General features: G+C 51.2%; 1 protein-coding gene across 1 annotated transcript; it reads left to right on the forward strand.

Annotated features, from left to right (window-relative positions):
- Positions 1–991: 991 nt before the first annotated feature.
- Positions 992–21,626, forward strand: pcyt2 (phosphate cytidylyltransferase 2, ethanolamine). Its single transcript, XM_042318288.1, has 13 exons — positions 992–1,308; positions 6,247–6,335; positions 6,492–6,540; positions 6,658–6,770; positions 9,534–9,685; positions 9,926–9,967; positions 10,581–10,719; positions 11,229–11,311; positions 15,852–15,929; positions 18,277–18,342; positions 19,903–19,968; positions 20,077–20,165; positions 21,020–21,626. Exons 1-13 carry the CDS (start codon positions 1,187–1,189, stop codon positions 21,135–21,137), a joined length of 1,206 nt encoding a protein of 401 aa, XP_042174222.1. The 5' UTR covers positions 992–1,186; the 3' UTR covers positions 21,138–21,626.
- The last annotated feature ends 214 nt before the right edge of the window (positions 21,627–21,840 follow it).

The raw sequence follows: 21,840 nt of genomic DNA on the forward strand, positions 1-21,840 counted from the left end.
CAGTGCAGTTTTTTCTTGTCACGCTTCAGCCTCGGAAAATATTTGTTTGTAATTGCTAGTGATGATAATCTTGTTATTGATATTGTTTACTTTGTTGCATTTACTCAAACAAATGGCCTTGCCTTTCATGTATGCCTTCAGCCGTATTACTTTGCTCGTGCGTCATGTAAACGAATTGTAGACCATACAATACTGTAGTTTTATTACTGTTTCTAGTGTAATATGCTTTGTTATTGTACAGAGGTGGTTGCACATTATTAGAATAATGAAAGGAGTTAGCTAATTACCATATGAGTAGCAACTAGCTATCTGGTTTGTCATCATGCCAGATACATTGTACCTTGGCACGTACTTTGTATTTATGCAACTTCAACTTGAAATGTATAATGTACAGCTGCAGTATGTCGATGTGAATTGAATACGAAAGTATATTATTTTCTGTATTTTGAAGTCTCACAACATAAACGTTTTCAATATATTCATTCAAGAAAAGTCACGCCTTGGGAGTTTTATTGAAAATAAATTCGCTCTGGCTATCTACTCCGATTTCAGAGCACTCTCGTCTGAGTGCCAGAGCGCAGAATAACTGATGAATTTACTAAAGCTCAACACCTGTTGAAAATGTCTGGTGTCAGTAAACGTCGGCAAAAAAAAAAAAATTCAATTGTGGCCAGCAGCACAGTTACAATCACCAACCACCTGGATAAAATGAAATAAGCCTAACCAGCTCTGCTAGGACGAGTAAAATGTTCAGAGCGATGGGTTCTCTCATTTGTGCCTGGAAGTAGCTATTCAGTTAGCTTGGGCGCTTGACTGCCGTTGTGAGGTTAAAACGCTCAGATCAACCCTACTCCGCGAAACGCTCTGGGTTTAAGAACGCCCTGAGCGCACCCCGGCACCCGAGATTGAATTCACGAACACACCCTAAATCTACGTTGTGCGGGTTTGCGTAATCACGTGATGTGAGTTTTTACGCAGCCAGCAGCATGGCGGCTACCTAGGAGTAGTCATGGTTCGACCGTGACGCGATTTCCACGCCAAAGGAGGCGTTGTCCTACCGGCGGGTTCATTCTTACGTTAAACCGGGGGATGAGATCACCCAACCCGTCATTTTAACTTGACTTTTAACGGCATTATTTTATTAATTTGTGGTTTTAGCTCAGAGTTGTAATATTATTTTATCAACATGATCAAGAACGGTCACCACACGTCGAGTGAGCAGGGGATAGAGAGCGGTGCTAAGCAGGGAGACTTGGCTTGCAGCCCAGAGAAGAGGAAGCGCTCTGTCCGGGTGTGGTGTGATGGCTGGTAAGTCGTGTAGCCTCCTGTCCAGCTAGCGACTTATATTAGCTACAGGTACAACGTTGCCTGGCTGCGAAAAGGGTTTATATCATGTTTGGTGGTCTGTTGTGTGTATAGTAACCTCAGTAATTTAAGTAGCTAGGCTAGTGACTAACTGTTAGCGTAGCTTTACCAACAATGTTACATTTTGGTTGATCAACTGTTGATTATAATCACTAAGCTAGATATAACTGCACATCTCGTTACATTCCGCTTCACACAAACTGGCTAAATAGGTATTTTTGCTACTTTGTAAACATGAACTTGTGTGTTGCTGCATGGCCAAACAAAAGTGTCTACTGATGTGATTATTTTGTGATTTCAAATACCCCTAAAGTCAGATAACTACAGTACCTGCTAGCTAGCCATACTGTTTCAGTTGCTGCCTTTCTGAGAGAGGTGAATGTGATCACAGCCGTGTCGACCAGCAGGAACGGAATGATCTCAGCTGGACTAAAGTCTCTGTGCACATGGTTTGCTAAATGCGGTTTAGGGAGGGTGTTACGTAACCTTGGCTGTCACTGTGATGTATGGATATTGGGGAGGCAGGTAGTCTAGTGGTAAGGTTGTTGGATCGAAAATCCCTGAGTTGACAAGGTAAACATCTGTCGTTCTGCCTCTGAACAAGGCAGTTAACACACTGTTCCCCGGTTCTCCTTTGCACCCCAGTATCTCTACTTGCACATTCATCTTCTGCACATCTATCACTCCAGTGTTTAATTGCTATATTGTAATTACTTTGCCACCGTGGCCTACTTATTGCCTTACCTCCCTTATCTCACCTCATTTGCTCACATTGTATATAGACTTTTTTTCTACTGTATTATTGACTGTATGTTTGTTTACTCCATGTGTAACTCTGTGTTGTTGTTTGTGTCGCACTGCTTTGCTTTATCTTGGTCAGGTCACAGTTGTAAATGAGACCTTGTTCTCAACTGGCCACCTGGTGAAATAAAAATTAAATAAAAAGGCCGTCATTGTAAATAAGAATTTGTTCTTAAACTGGCTTACCTAGTTAAATAAAGCTTATTATTGTAAATAGCTTGGTACAGTGCAGTTGCTGACTTGCTGCTAGCTAACAATTAGCCTGGTCCCAAATCGGTTTGTGTTTGACAATCCCTTGAGGAGCAGAAACAGACTGGCACCAGTCTAGATGTCTACAACCATAGACCATATCAGTTCTAGCTCTGTGTATGACTACAGCCTTTCTCATATACAGCTGACCTGTACAGTAGTTGGCTGGCAACGGTTGGTAGGCCGGAAGAACGGTCATTCATTTGTTGATTGATCTGAAAGCCACTGTTTTAGCTACTTGATATCAATTTCATGCTATAGAAAGGTATACACACTAGCCCAAACTAATACCTCTTATTACGTTTATAATAACTGTATTTTACTGTAATTACCCAACTGTATTTTACTAACTGTAAACATGATGATGAGCCCAGTGGGACTAAGGCTGTTGTCATGGCAGCACTACTGTATGTTGCAACGCTTGACTTGTTGTCAGAGGACAATGTGCAGAGTGACATAGCTAGCTACCCAACCCAGTTGGCAAGGAAGTACAAAGTCCACCCTTATCAGTTGACCATAACAGTTGTTGACTTTACCTAATGCCAAGCTACTGCTGAAAGTTAACACCTGTTTTATTCTGTGCATGTGACAAATAACATTTGATTCGTAGCTAATAGGCCTTTATTCAAGTTGGTAAAATACATGAATGCCTGATAAGGCTCCTTCCTGGGTGACGTTTCCCCTAGCTACAGATCTAGGATCATCTCCCCAATCCTAACCTTAACCATGAATGGGGGAAATGCCAACATGGCTGAAAGATCAGCGTCTACTCTAGGGGCACCTTCTTCCTCCCTTGATAAGGATGAGGTAGAAGCTCTGTGATCGATGCTGCTGTCTGCCAGGTGGAGAATGACCTGCAGTAACCTTTGTCTCCCTGTGGATTAGAGAGGAGTGAGGAGAGTAAGTTATTAGCCAAGGCCAATAACACGCTCTGATGCTCTGGCTTGGTTCAAATACTTTACCTGGGTTATATTCATTAAGTTAACTTGTCCCATAAAGAAATGTGCATGTTTTGTTTCAAACCCATACGGTGTGCACTAAAGCAATAGCAAATACCACCCTGGCTTATTATCACTGATTCAACACGACTGGATAGGGGAAAGTAAAGGATTCTACTACTAAGCTTTCACCTATTAACAGACACCAGATCAGTGATTAGGCTCTTTCAAAGAAGAAGAAGGGGGAGGAGGAAGGAAGGATGCATTTTGAGAGTACTCAAACAGGGCTAGTCTCTCACTCCCGCCCATCCACACCACCTAGTACCTACAGCCTGCATTGTGCTCATCATGGGATGTGTCCAAAATGGCAGCCTATGTTGTGCACTTCTTTTGACCAAGGGCACCTCTTTTGATCAGAGCCCTATAGTGCACTTACTCTAATACTAAATAGCCTTTTATGGGGTAGTGTCCCAAAGGGAACCCTATTCCCTTTATAGGGCACTACTTTTGCCCAAGGCCCATAAGGCTCTGGTTAAGTGTAGTGCATCATGTAGGGTACAGAGTACCATTTGGGTCGCTGGCGTGGTCTTGCTGAGTTTACTTGAGGCGAGAGCCGACTGACTCCCACCTCCCCGTTCTCACCTTGTGACTGGTGGTGGCATAGCTATAAACACTGCTCTCACACAGACACAGATACTCTGCCCTCGTGGTACCCAGACAGAAAGCTAGTTTGTGATAGCTTGTTTTGACATGGCAGTCCAGAATAGTGGATATAAATAACTAACCAACCGTCTGTCTGTTTACATAGTGATTAAGTATTAATAGCTAACCAACATAGTGAACATGTCGTCCAGTGACAGATACAGCATGGGGGTGGCAGAGGGGTCTTTTAGGGGGTAGCAGAGGGGTCTTTTAGGGGGTGGCAGAGGGTCTTTTAGGGGTGGCAGAGGGGTCTTTTAGGGGGTGGCAGAGGGGTCTTTTAGGGGGTGGCAGAGGGGTCTTTTAGGGGTGGCAGGAGGGTCTTTTTAGGGGTAGCAGGAGGGTCTTTTTTAGGGGGTAGCAGGAGGGTCTTTTAGGGGTAGCAGGAGGGTCTTTTAGGGGGTAGCAGGAGGGTCTTTTAGGGGGTAGCAGGGGGTCTTTTAGGGGGTAGCAGGAGGGTCTTTTAGGGGGTAGCAGGAGGGTCTTTTAGGGGGTAGCAGGAGGGTCTTTTAGGGGGCAGGGGGTCTTTTAGGGGGTGGCAGGAGGGTCTTTTAGGGGTGGCAGGAGGGTCTTTTAGGGGGTAGCAGGAGGGTCTTTTAGGGGGTGGCAGGAGGGTCTTTTGGGGGTTAGCAGGAGGGTCTTTTAGGGGGTAGCAGGAGGGTCTTTTAGGGGTTAGCAGGAGGGTCTTTTAGGGGTGGCAGAGGGTCTTTTAGGGGGTGGCAGGAGGGTCTTTTAGGGGGTAGCAGGAGGGTCTTTTAGGGGTAGCAGGAGGGTCTTTTAGGGGGTAGCAGGAGGGTCTTTTAGGGGGTAGCAGGAGGGTCTTTTAGGGGTTAGCAGGAGGGTCTTTTAGGGGTAGCAGGGGGTCTTTTAGGGGTAGCAGGAGGGTCTTTTAGGGGGTAGCAGGGGGTCTTTTAGGGGTAGCAGGGGGTCTTTTAGGGGTAGCAGGGGGTCTTTTAGGGGTAGCAGGGGGTCTTTTAGGGGTAGCAGGGGGTCTTTTAGGGGGTAGCAGGTTAGCTACTTAATTAATACTTAATCACTATGTAAACAGACAGACGGTTGGTTAGTTATTTATATCCACTATTCTGGACTGCCATGTCAAAACAAGCTATCACAAACTAGCTTTCTGTCTGGGTACCACGAGGGCAGAGTATCTGTGTCTGTGTGAGAGCAGTGTTTATAGCAGCGGGGTCTTTTAGGGGGTAGCAGGGGTCTTTTAGGGTGTAGCAGAGGGGTCTTTTAGGGGGTAGCAGAGGGGTCTTTTAGGGGGTAGCAGAGGGGTCTTTTAGGGGGTAGCGGGGGTCTTTTAGGGTGTAGCAGAGGGGTCTTTTAGGGGAGCAGGGAGAGGGAAAGAAAGTTGGAGAGGGCGAGAGATGAGTGATAAGAGTACATCGAAATAAAACAGAAGCACTCAGTGTAATTTGTTACAGCGGACTATGTCCCAAATGGCACCCTATTGCCTACAGCCTACAGAGTGCACTCAGAATGATTTCTTTACACAGTGGAATGAATTAGAGGGAGTGGCTGTTTGGCCAAAACACAGCAAGTTATGAGGATAGGACAGACCTATCAGAGGCAGGCTCTCTGTACTATAGTGGCAGTGTAAAGGAGAGTTGTTGGGAGTCCCCGGTTGATCTGCCTGTCTCCTGGGCCTGGGCTACTGTCGTCTTGGTTACACCTCAGGGATTCCCATGGTAATCCTGGTGTTAATTACAGAGAGGAATCAGTACTTACACACACATTACAGAGAGAGGATGACACATACTGCCAGATCCACACATTGTACTTTCCTCGGGCTGAATCTTAACTTGAGAAACGTAACTTGTTGTGTTTAGTGTAAATCCTACCATGGCTGGTAATCATGTGACGGTAGGACAGAAGGAGGACGGAGCAGAATGTAGGGTTGTGTGGGGTGATGGGTCTGCTGTGTGGAAGGAGAGAGAGGTTCCTCCATATCTATTCCATGAGGGGAGGGAGGGAGGGAGGGCGGGCGGGCGGGCAGGCAGGCAGGCAGGCAGGCAGGCAGGCAACCAGGCCCACCCACCCACCCACCCACCACCACTGGATACAGATGCCAACTATCAAGTACAGAGCAGCTTCTCATTAAAACACTAGCCCCTCCCTTAGACCAGCTCAGTTATACACACACTGTCTGTCCCACGTTAATGACATCATGCTCTCTCTCCCTGTCCTGTAGTTATGACATGGTGCACTACGGCCACTCCAACCAGCTGAGACAGGCTAAGGCTATGGGAGATTACCTCATCGTTGGAGTACATACAGATGGTGAACACACACACACAAACAGACACACACACACACACACACACGGAGATACGCATATTAATCATAAGTATCTCATTCTCTGTTTCTTCACTTGTCTCTCTGTTCCCCTCCACTACACTACAGTAATATACAGTCATTTCCCTTCTCTCCCTCCAGAAGAGATCTCGAAGCACAAGGGTCCTCCTGTCTTCACCCAGGCAGAGAGGTAAGAAAATCACTGCATTTCATTTTCATGTCAATGGACAATAAAGTTTAGGTATGTAAATGGACAATAAAGTTTAGGTATGTAAATGGACAATAAAGTTGTGGTATGGTGTTGTAGGTATAAGATGGTGCGGGCTATCAAGTGGGTGGATGAGATCGTAGAGGGTGCTCCCTACGTCACCACACTGGACACACTGGACAAATACAACAGTGACTTCTGCGTCCACGGAGGTAAGAGGAGGGAGGTAAGGAGAGGGAGGGAGCGGGAGGTAAGGAGAGGGGGAGGGAGGGGGCGGGGGTGAGGTGGGGAGGGGGAGGGGGTGAGGTGGGGAGGGGGGGAGGGGGGTGAGGTGGGGAGGGGGAGGGAGGTGAGGTGGGGGAGGGAGGGAGGGGGGGGTGGGGAGGGGGGGAGGGAGGTGAGGTGGGGAAGGGAGGGAGCGGGAGGTAAGGGGGGGGAGGGGGTAAGGAGAGGGAGGGAGCGGGGGGTGAGGAGGGGAGGGGGAGGGAGGTAAGGAGGGAGGGAGGGGAGGGAGGGAGGGAGGGAGGGGGGGGGAGGAGGGGGAGGGAGGGAGCGGGGGGGGTGAGGTGGGGAGGGGAGGGAGGGAGGTGGGGAGGGGGAGGAGAGGGAGGGAGCGGGGGGTGAGGAGGGGAGGGGGAGGGAGGTGAGGTGGGGAGGGAGGGAGGTAAGGGGGGGAGGTGGGGAGGGGGGGAGGGGAGGTGAGGAGGGGGAGGGGGAGGGAGGGGGAGGGAGGGAGGGAGGGAGGTAAGGAGAGGGAGGGACGGGGGGAGGAAGGGAGGGGGAGGGAGGGAGCGGGGGGGTGAGGGAGGGGAGGGGGAGGGAGGGAGGTGGGGAGGAGGAGCGGGAGGTAAGGGGAGGGAGGGGGGTAAGGGGGGGGTAAGGAGAGGGAGGGAGCGGGAGGTAAGGAGAGGGAGGGAGCGGGAGGTAAGGGGAGGGAGGGAGCGGGAGGTAAGGGGAGGGAGGGAGCGGGGGTAAGGGGAGGGAGGAGCGGGAGTAAGGGGAGGGGAGGGAGGGAGGGGGAGGGAGGGAGCGGGAGGTAAGCGGGAGGGGGAGGGAGGTAAGGAGAGGGAGGGAGAGGAGGGGGGTAAGGGGAGGGGAGGTAGGGAGGGAGGGGAGGTAGGGAGGGGGGGAGGGGGAGGGGGGCGGGAGGTAAGGGGAGGGAGGTAGGGGGAGGGAGGGAGGGAGTAAGGGGAGGTAAGGGGGAGGGAGGTGGGAGTGGGGGAGGTAAGGGAGTGGGAGGTAGGGGGGAGGGGGAGGGGGAGTGGGGGAGAGGGAGGTAAGGGGAGGGAGGGGAGGGAGGTAAGGGGAGGGAGGGAGGGGGGGGTAAGGGGAGGGAGGTAAGGGGAGGGGAGAGGGAGGGAGTAAGGGGAGATGGGGAGGGGGAGGGAGGTAAGGGGAGGGAGCGAGGGGGAGGGAGGTAAGGGGAGGGAGCGAGGGGGAGGGAGGTAAGGGGAGGGGGAGGGAGCGAGGGGGGGGGGGTAAGGGGGGAGGTAAGGAGAGGGAGGGAGAGGGGGGGGATAAGGGGAGTGGGGAGGGGGAGGGAGGTAAGGGGAGGGAGCGAGGGGGGGGGAGGGAGGTAAGGGGAGGGAGGGAGTAGGGGGAGGTAGGGGGTGGGGAGGGGAGGGAGGTAAGGGGGGACGAGGGGGAGGGGGTAAGGGGAGTGGGGAGGGGAGTGGGAGGTGAGGGAGAGGGAGGGGAGGGGAGTGGGAGGGGAGGAGGGAGGAGGGAGTGGGACGAGGGGGAGGGAGGTAAGGGGAGTGGGGACGTAGGGGGGAGGGAGGTAAGGGGGGGACGTAAGGGGAGTGGGACGTAGGGGGAGGGAGGTAGGGGGAGGGAGGTAAGGGGTGGGACGGAGGGGGGAGGGAGGTAAGGGGGAGGGAGTGGGACGTAGGGGGAGGGAGGTAAGGGGAGTGGGACGTAGGGGGGGGAGGTAAGGGGACGTGGGACGGGGGGGAGGGAGGTAAGGGGAGTGGGACGTAGGGGAGGGAGGTAGGGGGGGAGGTAAGGGGAGTAGGGACGTAGGGGGGGAGGGAGGTAAGGGGAGTGGGACGTAGGGGGAGGGGGTAGGGGGAGGGGACGTAGGGGGAGTGGGACGTAGGGGGGGGGGGTAGGGTGGGGGGGGAGGGAGTGGGACGTAGGGGAGGGGAGGTAAGGGGTGGGACGTAGGGGGAGGGAGGTAAGGGAGTGGGACGTAGGGGAGGGAGGTAAGGGGAGTGGGACGTAGGGGGAGGGAGGTAAGTGGGGGGAGGGGGACGGGGGAGGGGGAGTGGGACGTAGGGGGGGGAGGTAAGGGGAGTGGGGCGGGGGAGGGAGGTAAGGGGAGTGGGACGTAGGGGGAGGGAGGTAAGGGGAGTGGGGACGTAGGGGGAGGGGGACGAGGGGGAGTGGGACGTAGGGGGAGGGAGGTAAGGGGAGTGGGACGTAGGGGGAGTGGGGACGTAGGGGGAGTGGGGACGTAGGGGGAGGGAGGTAAGGGGAGTGGGGACGTAGGGGGGGGGACGTAGGGGGTGGGAGGGGGAGGGAGGTAAGGGGAGTGGGGACGTAGGGGGAGTGGGACGTAGGGGGAGTGGGGCGTAGGGGGAGGGAGGTAAGGGGGGAGTGGGACGGGGGAGGGAGGTAAGGGAGTGGGGACGTAGGGGGGAGGGAGGTAAGGGGAGTGGGACGTAGGGGGAGGGAGGTAGGGGGAGTGGGACGTAGGGGGAGTGGGGACGTAGGGGGGGGGGACGTAGGGGAGGGGGACGTAGGGGGAGGGGGACGTAGGGGGAGTGGGGACGTAGGGGGAGGGGGGCCCTGACAGATCGATTTGTTACTTTTTTACAGGAGAACAGGGACTCACCCTCCTTCCATATTTCTGTGTTTATTTAGACAGTTGAGAATGTACATTCTAGGCTGCAGTGGCAGAACAGTGTCAGAGGTGGGATTCTGTCAGGTTGGGCTGATGTCAGAAACTCCAACGTTGTCCTTGTGTACCTTAGATGACATCACTCTGACGGTGGACGGTAAGGACACGTATGCGGAGGTGAAGAGAGAGGGCCGGTACCGGGAGTGTAGACGCACCCAGGGGGTCTCCACCACAGACCTGGTGGGCCGCATGCTGCTCATGACTAAAACCCACCACAGTAACATCGTGAGTACCACACACAGAGCGCACACTGACCCTACAGTAACGTAGTGTGTGTGCTTACAGCAGGGGAGGCTGGTGAGGGGAGGACGGTTCATACTAAAGGTTGGAACGGAGGGAAGGGTATCCAGCCCATCCTCCCCAATTAAGGTGTCACCAACCTCCTGTGGCTTACACTGTTGTAATGGCAGAAATCACACAGGACTGACCTCAAGCAAAACTCTCTCTTCCTCTGTCGGTTTACAGGACAACTCAGACTACCAACAGCACACGGACAACTTTGGGAAGGTAAATATTACTATTCAAATATATTCTGGAGAGGAAGTGGAGATGACAACACTCTGTGGTTGTGGATTATTCTGAACACAAGGGGGCGCAATTCCCCTGCTCAGGACAACCATGGTGTGCTGTACATCTCAGTGAAAATAGTACCGTAGTGTATTCAGGTGGAATGTTCAGAAAGTTAAGTCCGATTTTTATTTTATATTTTTTAACAAAACGTCTCTTTGGAACATCCATGTGAGCCTGCTTTCTGAGGAGTTACTACTTCAGGCTTTCCAACTACTATGAGATGGCTGGGTTTCTGAGGAGTTACTACTTCAGGCTTTCCAACTACTATGAGATGGCTGGGTTTCTGAGGAGTTCCTCAGGCTTTCCAACTACTATGAGATGGCTGGGTTTCTGAGGAGTTCCTCAGGCTTTCCAACTACTATGAGATGGCTGGGTCTCTGAGGTTAGGGTTTAGAACGGGCCCTTTCCCTCTCTCCTCCCCTCCATGTTCTCCCCAGGGTCCTAAGGGCCACAGTCTATGGACAGGAGTTGGGATAGGTTTATATTAGGTTTGTGTTAGATTTAGATGAGGGTTAGAGGTTATGACTATAATAGTGTTTCGTCTCCCCAGGGTCCTAAGGGCCACAGTCCATGGACAGGAGTGTCCCAGTTCCTCCAGACTTCCCAGAAGATCATCCAGTTTGCCTCAGGACAGGAGGCCCAACCTGGGGACACCATCATCTACGTAGCCGGGGCCTTCGACCTCTTCCGTATCCTTATGTATCGCTGTGTCTGTGAGAGAGACGCTGTGTCTGACAGACACAGAGAGACCACATGGGGTGGTGAGAGAGACAGACACATGTGTGTCTGTGAGAGACAGACACAAGGGTGGTTGTGTGTCTGTGAGAGAGACAGACCAGACACATGGTGGTTGTGTGTGGTTGTGTGTCTGTGAGAGAGACAGACACTGTGAGAGAGACAGACACATGGTGGTTGTGTGTCTGTGAGAGAGACAGACACATGGTGGTTGTGTGTCTGTGAGAGAGACAGACACATGGTGGTTGTGTGTCTGTGAGAGAGACAGACACATGGTGGTTGTGTGTCTGTGAGAGAGACAGACACATGGTGGTTGTGTGTCTGTGAGAGAGACAGACACATGGCGGTCGTGTGTCTGTGAGCTAGACAAAGGGTGTCTGTGAGAGAGACCGAGACAAGGGGTGGTTGTCTCTCTCTCTGTGTGTGTGTGTGTTTTATTACCTTGACCACTCCTCCCCGTCAGACATTGGTCATGTTGACTTCCTGGAGACGGTCTACAAACAGGCTGAGAGGCCTTACGTCATCGTGGGACTGCACTTTGACCAGGTATGTACACACACACAAACAAACACACACACGTTCAGAAAACGCTGACCCCATCAGATTCAGTCAACATTTGCACTGAGCCAAAGGGTAGAGTTGCCGCTTTCAAGATGCGGACTCTAACCCGGAATTTATAAGAAATCTTGCTATGCCCTCCGACGAACCATCAAACAGGGCAAAGCATCAATACAGGGCTAATATTGAATCGTACTACACCGGCTCCGACGCGCGTCTTATGTGGCAGGGCTTGCAAACTATTACAGACTACAAAGGGAAGCACAGCCGCGAGCTGCCCAGTGACACGAGCCTACCAGACGAGCTAAATCACTTCTACGCTCGCTTCGAGGCAAACAATACTGAGGCATGCATGAGAGCATCAGCTGTTCCGGACGACTGTGTGATCACGCTCTCCATAGCCGACGTGAGTAACACCTCTAAACAATTCAACATTCACAAAGGCGCCGGGCCAGACTGATTATGTGCTCCGGGCCAGACTGATTATGTGCTCCGGGCATGTGCTGACCAACTGGCAGGTGTCTTCACTGCCATTTTAAAACATATCCCTGATTGAGTCTGTAATACCAACATGTTTCAAGCAGACAACCATAGCCCCTGTGCCCAAGAACACTAAGGCAACCTGCCTAAATGACTACAGACCTGTAGCACTCACCTCCGTAGCCATGAAGTGCTTTGAAAGGCTGGTAATGGCTCACATCAACAGCATTATCCCAGAAACCCTAGACCCACTCCAATTTGCATACCACCAAAACATATCCACAGATCTCCACACTGCCCTTTCCCACCTGGACAAAAGGAACACCTATGTGAGAATGCTGTTCATTGACTACAGCTCAGCGTTCAACACCATAGTGCCCTCAAAGCTCATCACTAAGCTAAGGACCCTGGGACTAAACACCTCCCTCTGCAACTGGATCCTGGACTTCCAGACAGGTCGATCCCAAGTGCTGCTACCTACCCTCAACACAACTGCCACACTGATCCTCAACACTGGAGCCCCTCAAGGGTGCGTGCTCAGTCCCCTCCTGTACTCCCTGTTCACCCACTACTGCGTGGCCAGGTACGACTCCCAACACCATCATTAAGTTTGCAGATGACACAACAGTGGTAGGCCTGATCACCAACAACGACGAGACAGCCTATAGGAAGGAGGTCAGAGACGTGGCCGGGTGGTGCCAGAATAACAACCTATCCCTCAACGTGATCAAGACAAAGAAGATGATTGTGGACTACAGGAAAAGGAGGAACGAGCACGCCCCCATTCTCATCAACGGGGCTGTAGTGGAGCAGGTTCCTTGGTGTTCAAGTTCCTTGGTGTCCACATCACCAACAAACAAACATGGTCGTAACACACCAAGACAGTCGTGAAGAGGGTACAACAAAATCTTTTCCCCCTCAGGAAACTAAAAAGATTTGGCATGGGTCCTCAGATCCTCAAAAGGTTCTACAGCTGCACCATTGAGAGCATCCTGACTGGTTGCATCACCGCCTGGTATGGCAACTGCTGGGCCTCCGACCGCAAGCCACTACAGAGGGTAGTGCAAACAACCCAGTACATTACTAGGGCTAAGCTGCCTGCCATGCAGGACCTCTACACTAGGCAGTGTCAGAAGAAGGCCCTAAAAATGGTCAAAGCCCCCAGCCACCCCAGTCATGGACTGTTCTCTCTGCTACCGCATGGCAAGTCTAGGACCAAAAGGCTTCAACAGTTTTAACCCCCAAGCCATAAGACTCCTGAACAGGTAATCAAATGGCTACCCGGACTATATACATTGTGTCCGTCCCCCCCAACCCCTCTTTTACACTGCTGCTACTCTGTTTTATCATATATGCATAGTCACTAACCATACTTACATGTACATATTACCTCAATCAGCCCAACTAACCTGTGCCTGTATATAGCCTCTACTGTATGTAGTCTCTCTACTGTGTGTAGCCTCTCTACTGTGTGTAGCCTCTCTACTGTGTGTAGCCTCTCTACTGTGTGTAGCCTCTCTACTGTGTGTAGCCTCTCTACTGTGTGTAGCCTCTCTACTGTGTGTAGCCTCTACTGTGTGTAGCCTCTCTACTGTGTGTAGCCTCTCTACTGTGTGTAGCCTCTCTACTGTGTGTAGCCTCTCTACTGTGTGTAGCCTCTACTGTGTGTAGCCTCTACTGTGTGTAGCCTCTACTGTGTATAGCCTCTCTACTGTGTATAGCCTCTCTACTGTGTATAGCCTCTACTGTGTATAGCCTCTACTGTGTATAGCCTCTCTACTGTGTATAGCCTCTACTGTGTATAGCCTCTCTACTGTGTGTAGCCTCTACTGTGTGTAGCCTCTACTGTGTGTAGCCTCTCTACTGTGTATAGCCTCTCTACTGTGTATAGCCTCTCTACTGTGTGTAGCCTCTCTACTGTGTGTAGCCTCTCTACTGTGTGTAGCCTCTCTACTGTGTGTAGCCTCTCTACTGTGTGTAGCCTCTCTACTGTGTGTAGCCTCTCTACTGTGTGTAGCCTCTCTACTGTGTATAGCCTCTCTACTGTGTGTAGCCTCTCTACTGTGTATAGCCTCTCTACTGTGTGTAGCCTCTCTACTGTGTGTAGCCTCTACTGTGTATAGCCTCTACTGTGTATAGCCTCTCTACTGTGTGTAGCCTCTCTACTGTGTGTAGCCTCTCTACTGTGTGTAGCCTCTCTACTGTGTATAGCCTCTCTACTGTGTGTAGCCTCTCTACTGTGTGTAGCCTCTCTACTGTGTGTAGCCTCTCTACTGTGTGTAGCCTCTCTACTGTGTGTAGCCTCTCTACTGTGTGTAGCCTCTCTACTGTGTGTAGCCTCTCTCTACTGTGTAGCCTCTCTACTGTGTATAGCCTCTCTACTGTGTATAGCCTCTCTACTGTGTATAGCCTCTCTACTGTATGTAGCCTCTCTACTGTGTATAGCCTCTCTACTGTGTGTAGCCTCTACTGTGTGTAGCCTCTCTACTGTGTGTAGCCTCTCTACTGTGTGTAGCCTCTCTACTGTGTGTAGCCTCTCTACTGTGTGTAGCCTCTCTACTGTGTGTTTATTTCCTTACCTATCTATTGTTTACCTAATACCTACTTTTTACTTAAAAGTTGCACTGTTGGTTAGGGGCCTGTAAGTAAACATTTCACCTGTTGTATTCGGCGCAGGTGAAAAACTTTGATTTGATTTGAAACGCTGACCCCATCAGAATCTATGTGAATGTGGTTTTCTAACCCTGTAGACATGATGGGGGGGTGCTGACTGTGTTTCACTGTCCCGCACTCTCTCTCACACACAGGCCCGTGGTACGCACAGACACACGCACACACAGGCCCGTGGTACGCACAGACACACACACACACACACACACACGGGCCTGTGGTACGCACAGACACACACACACACACGGGCCCGTGGTACGCACAGACACACACACACACACACACGGGCCCGTGGTACGCGCAGACACACACACACACAGGCCCGTGGTACGCACAGACACACACACACACGGGCCCATGGTACGCGCAGACACACACACACACACACACACGGGCCCGTGGTACGCGCAGACACACACACACACACGGACCCGTGGTACGCGCAGACACACACACACACACAGGCCCGTGGTACACGTGCAGACACACACACACACAGGCCCGTGGTACACGCACAGACACACACACAGGCCCGTGGTACGCGCAGACACACACACAGGCCCGTGGTACGCGCAGACACACACACAGGCCCGTGGTACGCGCAGACACACACACACACAGGCCCGTGGTACGCGCAGACACACACACTGTTACAGAGAAACATGTGGATCCAGTTGACTACATTATATGAAGGACTGACATGTCTAAAAGCTACAGAGGGCCTCGCTGCTCGTGTTCCCCAACTCCATTCCAATGAAACACGCTGCCATTGGTCGAGAGCCAGTGTAAATACTCTGTCATTGGTCCTCGACTGTGGGGGTCGTCCTATTCCTTTCAGACGCTGTTCCAAGGTCGGTTGTGATGGAATGTTGAAGGATCAATCCTAGCAGGAGGAGACTTTGCTCAACTCGATCATCATGGGGGGAAAAAAAAGTCAGCGGGTTTTAACCAAAAACAGATTTAAAAAAATACATTTAAAAAAGGGCCAACCTTCACCATTAGTGGGGATGACAGAACTGACCTAAGATCAGTGTCTAGAGGCAATATTAAACTACTTCTTTGTAACCTCCCGTAGACTTAGATAGACAACAGTAGTGGCCAAAAGCATGGGCATTGAGGACTTTCACCATTTCGAAGTAGTCAACTGGGCTCACATTGTTTACCGACTCATATAAGTAGTAGAAGAAGACAATTGGAAATGGAAATGCCCTCGATGCCGCTGCCCATGCTTTCACAGACACCAAAATGGGACAAATACCCCTGTTTCACATTGCAATAAAGCCTCATGCCATTGGTCGAGAACTAGTCAAATATCCTGACATTGGTCGAAAGCTAGTAAATATCCTGTCATTGGTTGTTGTGTTTTTCTGTCAACCAGGAAGTGAATCGCTACAAAGGGAAGAACTACCCAATCATGAACATCCACGAGAGAACCCTGAGTGTCCTGGCCTGCAGGGTGAGAACATACACACATTAAACACACACCGACGCCCACCAACACACACCCCGACCGACACACACTCATAGACACACACCAACACAGGCGCCCACCGACACACAGGTGCCCATCAACACACACCCCGACACACACTCATAGACTCACACCAACACAGACACACGCGCAGACACACACCGACACACCAACAGACACACACACGAAGACACACCAACACACAGACACACCAACACCAACACACACACACCAACATAGACACACACAGCTTCTTTGTAACTCCATGGGCCCAATAGTCACAGACAGTTAAAGCTGTCTGCTCTGCCTAGAGAGAAATGTTCTCCTTACACACACACACACACACACACACACACTGAAGGACGGTAGGCTCTCTCCTCCATTCATCTCTTATCAGACAAGCTACAGAAGATCCTCTCTCCTCCATTCATCTCTTATCAGACCAGCTACAGAAGATCCTCTGTCCTCCATTCATCTCTTATCAGACCAGCTACAGAAGATCCTCTGTCCTCCATTCATCTCTTATCAGACCAGCTACAGAAGATCCTCTGTCCTCCATTCATCTCTTATCAGACCAGCTACAGAAGATCCTCTGTCCTCCATTCATCTCTTATCAGACCAGCTACAGAAGATCCTCTGTCCTCCATTCATCTCTTATCAGACCAGCTACAGAAGATCCTCTGTCCTCCATTCATCTCTTATCAGACCAGCTACAGAAGATCCTCTGTCCTCCATTCATCTCTTATCAGACCAGCTACAGAAGATCCTCTGTCCTCCATTCATCTCTTATCAGACCAGCTACAGAAGATCCTCTGTCCTCCATTCATCTCTTATCAGACCAGCTACAGAAGATCCTCTGTCCTCCATTCATCTCTTATCAGACCAGCTACAGAAGATCCTCTGTCCTCCATTCATCTCTTATCAGACCAGCTACAGAAGATCCTCTGTCCTCCTGGTGTTCACATCAAACCGTCTGCTTGTGTATCTTACATCTTTTAAACCTCTTAAGCCCACCCGAGACGCAATCGTCTCATCTAGCCATCAACAAATGCAAATGCGCTACGCCAAATGCTAATAGCACTCGTTAAAACTCAAACGTTCATTAAAACACACATGCAGGGTACTGAATTAAAGCTACACTCGTTGTGAATCTAGCCAATAATCTAGCCAGAATATTAAAATGCTTTTCGGCGAAAGCATGAGAAGCTATTATCTGATAGCATGCAACACCCCGAAATACCTGAATGCGACGTAAACAAAAGAATTAGCGTAGCCGGCGCTACACAAATAGCAGAAATAAAATATAAAACTTTCATTACCTTTGACGAGCTTCTTTGTTGGCACTCCTATATGTCCCATAAACATCACTATTGGGTCTTTTTTTCGATTAAATCGGTCCATATATACCCAAAATATCCATCTATGGAAACTGTGTGATTCAGAAAAAAACACTGTTTCAAAACGCTACGTCATTTTTTTAAATTAAAAAAGTCGACGATAAACTTTCACAAAACACTTCGAAATACTTTTGTAATCCAACTTTAGGTATTAGTAAACGTTAATAATCTATCAAATTGATCATGGGGCGATGTGTATTCAATAGCTCCACGTCTTCAAATCATGTTCCGAAATCTCTCTTCCAAAACTTCCTGTCGGAGATCGGATGGAAAGTGGTCTCTCTTCTTCGTTTGACCAAGAAACAACGGGCAGGCAATTGACAAGACTGGCGACATCGTGTGGAAGTTGTAGGACTTGCAATCTCAGCCCCATTTAATTTGGTGTCCCTTAAACAATACATGCAAGTATTGATATATTGATAAGCATTGATATATTTTCCAGTTTTCAGTGATCAGTTTTTCTTGCGCCTTTCGATGAAACACACGCTCTGTTATAGTCACAGCCGTGATTTAACCAGTTTTAGAAACGTGAGTGTTTTCTATCCACACATACTAATCATATGCATATACTATATTCCTGGCATGAGTAGCAGGACGCTGAAATGTTGCGCGATTTTTAACAGAATGTTCGAAAAAGTAGGGGGTAGGCTTATTAATGTGTGTTGACGTGTCTTGAGAATGTGTTTTATGAAATCGTTATCCAAATCCTAAACGGCACTCGATTACTCAAACCACACAAAGGGTATCTATACACACGCACCGGATTACGCAATTCCATAACCATTCAGAGTTAAGCCTGAAACTGTCTCCCTGTCCTGTGACAGAGCTATGACTCAATGACTTGATAGTCACCCTCGACCTAAATAGAACCATTACACAACACTCACAACTCACTCATTTATTTTGTTTAATTATCTCTCCCTCTCCTCCTCCAGTATGTATCAGAGGTGGTGATTGGGGCTCCCTACGCTGTGGGTAAAGATCTGCTGGACCACTTCAAGGTGAGGCACACACACACACACCCGAAGACACACACATTGAAACAGTGGTGTTGTTTGACTGGGAGAAGAGACATCTTTCCTAACATGCATAGCCTCTCTTAGGGAGAAACATGTACAATGACCGTGTGTGTGTGTGTGTGTGTGTAAACTGACCTTTTCTCTTGTGTGTATGGGACTGGGCATTGATCCAGAGTGGAGTGCTGTCGTAATGTCAGGCTGTTACTGTATAGCAGACATACTACAGATGTCGCTCTCGCTCCCCCTCTCGCTCTCTCTCTCCCCCTCGCTCTCTCTCCCCTCTCTCTCTCCCCCTCTCGCTCTCTCTCCCCCTCGCTCCCCCTCTCTCTCTCGCTCTCTCTCCCCCTCGCTCTCCTCCCCCTCGCTCCCCCCTCTCTCTCTCTCCCCTCGCTCTCCCCCTCGCTCTCTCTCCCCCCTCAAGCACTCCCCCCCTCCTCCCCCGCGCTCTCTCTCCCCCTCGCTCTCTCTCCCCTCGCTCTCTCTCCCCCTCGCTCTCTCTCTCCCCCTCGCTCTCTCTCTCTCCCCCTCGCTCTCTCTCTCTCCCCCTCGCTCTCTCTCTCCCCTCGCTCTCTCTCTCGCTCTCTCGCTCTCTCTCTCCCCTCGCTCTCTCTCCCCCTCGCTCTCTCTCCCCTCGCTCTCTCTCCCCCCTCTCGCTCTCTCTCCTCTCGCTCTCTCTCCCCCTCTCGCTCTCTCCCCCTCTCGCTCTCTCTCCCTCTCGCTCTCTCTCCCCCTCTCGCTCTCTCTCCCCCTCTCGCTCTCTCTCCCCTCTCGCGCTCTCTCCCCCTCTCGCGCTCTCTCTCTCTCCCCTCTCGCGCTCTCTCCCCCTCTCGCTCTCTCCCCTCTCGCGCTCTCTCCCCTCTCGCGCTCTCCCCCTCTCGCGCTCTCTCCCCTCTCTCTCTCCCCTCTCTCCCCCTCTCGCGCTCTCTCCCCCTCTCGCGCTCTCTCCCCTCTCGCGCTCTCCCCCTCTCGCCCTCTCCTCTCTCTCCCCCTCTCTCTCGCGCTCTCTCCCCTCTTGCTCTCTCCCCCTCTCGCTCTCCCCCTCTCCCCTCTCGCTCTCTCTCCCCCTCTCGCTCTCTCCCCTCTCTCTCCCCCTCTCGCTCTCTCCCCCTCTCGCTCTCTCCCCTCCCCTCTCCTCTCCTCGCTCCCCCCTCTCTCTCCCCCTCGCTCCCCCTCTCATCCTCACTCCCTCTCTCTCGTCCTCGCTCTCGCTCCCCCTCTCTCTTGTCCTCGCTCCCCTCGTCTCGTCTCCGCTCCCTCTCTCCTCGCCCCCTCCCCCTCTCGCTCCCCCTCGCCTCTCTCCCCCTCGCTCTCCCTCCCTCCCTCTCCCTCCCTCCCCCCATGTCACTTCCTGTTATACCATAGATATTATTGATCATATGTTAATTGACCATGTCACTTCCTGTTATACCATAGAGATTATTGATCATATTTTAAATGACCATGTCACTTCCTGTTATACCATAGATATTTATGATAAATCATGTAGGTTATATAATTGATCCTATTGACTATACTCATGATCTATGATGTCACTTCTTGTAGGTGGACCTGGTGTGTCATGGGAAGACAGAGGTGTTTCCTGACAGGGACACTGCAGACCCTTATGCTGTGAGTACTGACTGTGTGTGTCTGTCTGTTTATGTGTGTTTGTCTGTTTTCCAGTATTCGTGTGTGTTTCTTTTTGTGTGATTGCATGTTATCGTGTGTGTGTCCCAGGAGCCTAAGAAGAGAGGTATCTTCCGTACAGTAGACAGTGGTAACGGTTTGACCACCGATGACATCGTACAGAGAATCATCAAGAACCGGTAAGGGCCTCTCTCACCCATCTATCACGGTCTACCTTTGTCTCTCCTTGTCCCTCATCTTTTTCTCACTCGTTTGGTTATTTTGCCATCCCTCTCTCCCAACCTCCTCACCCCTCTCCCCACCTCTTCCACACCCCTCTCCCAACCTCCTCACCCCTCTCCCCACCTCTTCCTCACCCCCTCCCCACCTCTTCCTACCTCTTCCTCACCTCTTCCACACCCCCTCTCCCCACCTCTTCCACACCCCCTCCCCACCTCTTCCACACCCCTCTCCCCACACCCCTCTCCCCACACCCCCTCCCCACCTCTTCCACACCCCTTCCCCACACCCCTCTCCCCACCTCTTCCACACCCCTCTCCCCACACCCCTCTCCCCACCTCTTCCACACCCCTCTCCCCACACCCCTCTCCCCACCTCTTCCACACCCCTCTCCCCACCTCTTCCACACCCCTCTCCCCACCTCTTCCACACCCCTCTCCCCACACCCCTCTCCCCACACCCCTCTCCCCACCTCTTCCACACCCCTCTCCCCCCCCTCTCCCCACCTCTTCCACCCCCCTCTCCCACACCCCTCTCCCCACCTCTTCCACACCCCTCTCCCCACCTCTTCCACACCCCTCTCCCCACCTCTTCCACCCCTCTCCCCACCTCCTCCACACCCCCTCTCCCCACCTCCTCCACACCCCTCTCTTCCACACCCCTCCACATCCCTCTTCCCAACTCTTCCACACCCCTCCACATCCCTCTTCCCACCTCCTCCCCACCTCTCTCCCTCCTTAGTTGGTTTTATTATATTGTTACATTGTACCAAATGCACTATACAAACGAAGTTGGTTTGATTGTCTCTCTCCAGGCTGCTGTTTGAGGCAAGGAACCAGAAGAAGGAGGCCAAGGAGATTGCGGTGTTTGAGGCGATGAAAAGCCAGGCAGAGGGAGAGCAGGCCGGGGACACGGCCCAGGCAGCACAGTAACCAGATCAAACTAGTTCAAACCAGACCCAGCTGTCCCAAATTTGATCCTAACTCAGAGTTTCTCAAACTAGAGAAACTCTGAAATAACTTTTTTTTTTTTTAAATTGCGTTTGGTTCATAGAACTGGGGTTAAGTCAGTAACCTCCGGTAGCTGCTAGGTGCCGTTGTCATAGTTTCGAGCGGTTTTGGTTTTCTTTCTTCCTGTCTTTTGAACGGTTTAATCTACGGTTTCCCTCCTCAAAGCCCAGAAGCCTCAGAACAGAGTGGACAAGACCAGGCACTAAAACCAGACTGGAGGAAAAATAACAATCACTGGTGTTATTTTCTACTCAGCAGATCAAACTAAATGATTGGCTGATGATCTTCTGAACTTCTCAATACCTTTCTGATGCATTTGTCACTTCAAACAATCCTTCATATTGAAACACTGTCAAATGCACTGTCAACTGATTTGTAATAGACGGTTATAGTCCCAGTTTAAGAACCAAACATTGGCTGTTGATTTCATCACCTTTTTTTTAAATGACAAAATGGGGTCACGGAACAAAAGTTTGGGAACCCCTGTCCTAACCAGCTCTAAATGATTCAAACACTACCCGAACCGGGTCAGACTGAACCGAGCCAGCCCAAACCAGTCTAGTCCTACTACTTGTACTGTATACACATCCTTTAGTGAAGCATTGCCTGCTAGCCGTCCTAGACC

Source organism: Oncorhynchus tshawytscha, unplaced genomic scaffold (assembly GCF_018296145.1).
Source record: "Oncorhynchus tshawytscha isolate Ot180627B unplaced genomic scaffold, Otsh_v2.0 Un_contig_4324_pilon_pilon, whole genome shotgun sequence".
NCBI lineage: Eukaryota > Metazoa > Chordata > Actinopteri > Salmoniformes > Salmonidae > Oncorhynchus > Oncorhynchus tshawytscha.

Bases quoted from the DNA above. Each gene is read 5' to 3' on its own strand.
- pcyt2 (XM_042318288.1), top strand. From the start codon at position 1,187: ATGATCAAGAACGGTCACCACACGTCGAGTGAGCAGGGGATAGAGAGC. The intron at 15,930-18,276 runs GTGAGAACATAC...CTCCTCCTCCAG, and splicing joins TGAGTGTCCTGGCCTGCAGG to TATGTATCAGAGGTGGTGAT. The intron at 18,343-19,902 runs GTGAGGCACACA...CACTTCTTGTAG, and splicing joins ATCTGCTGGACCACTTCAAG to GTGGACCTGGTGTGTCATGG.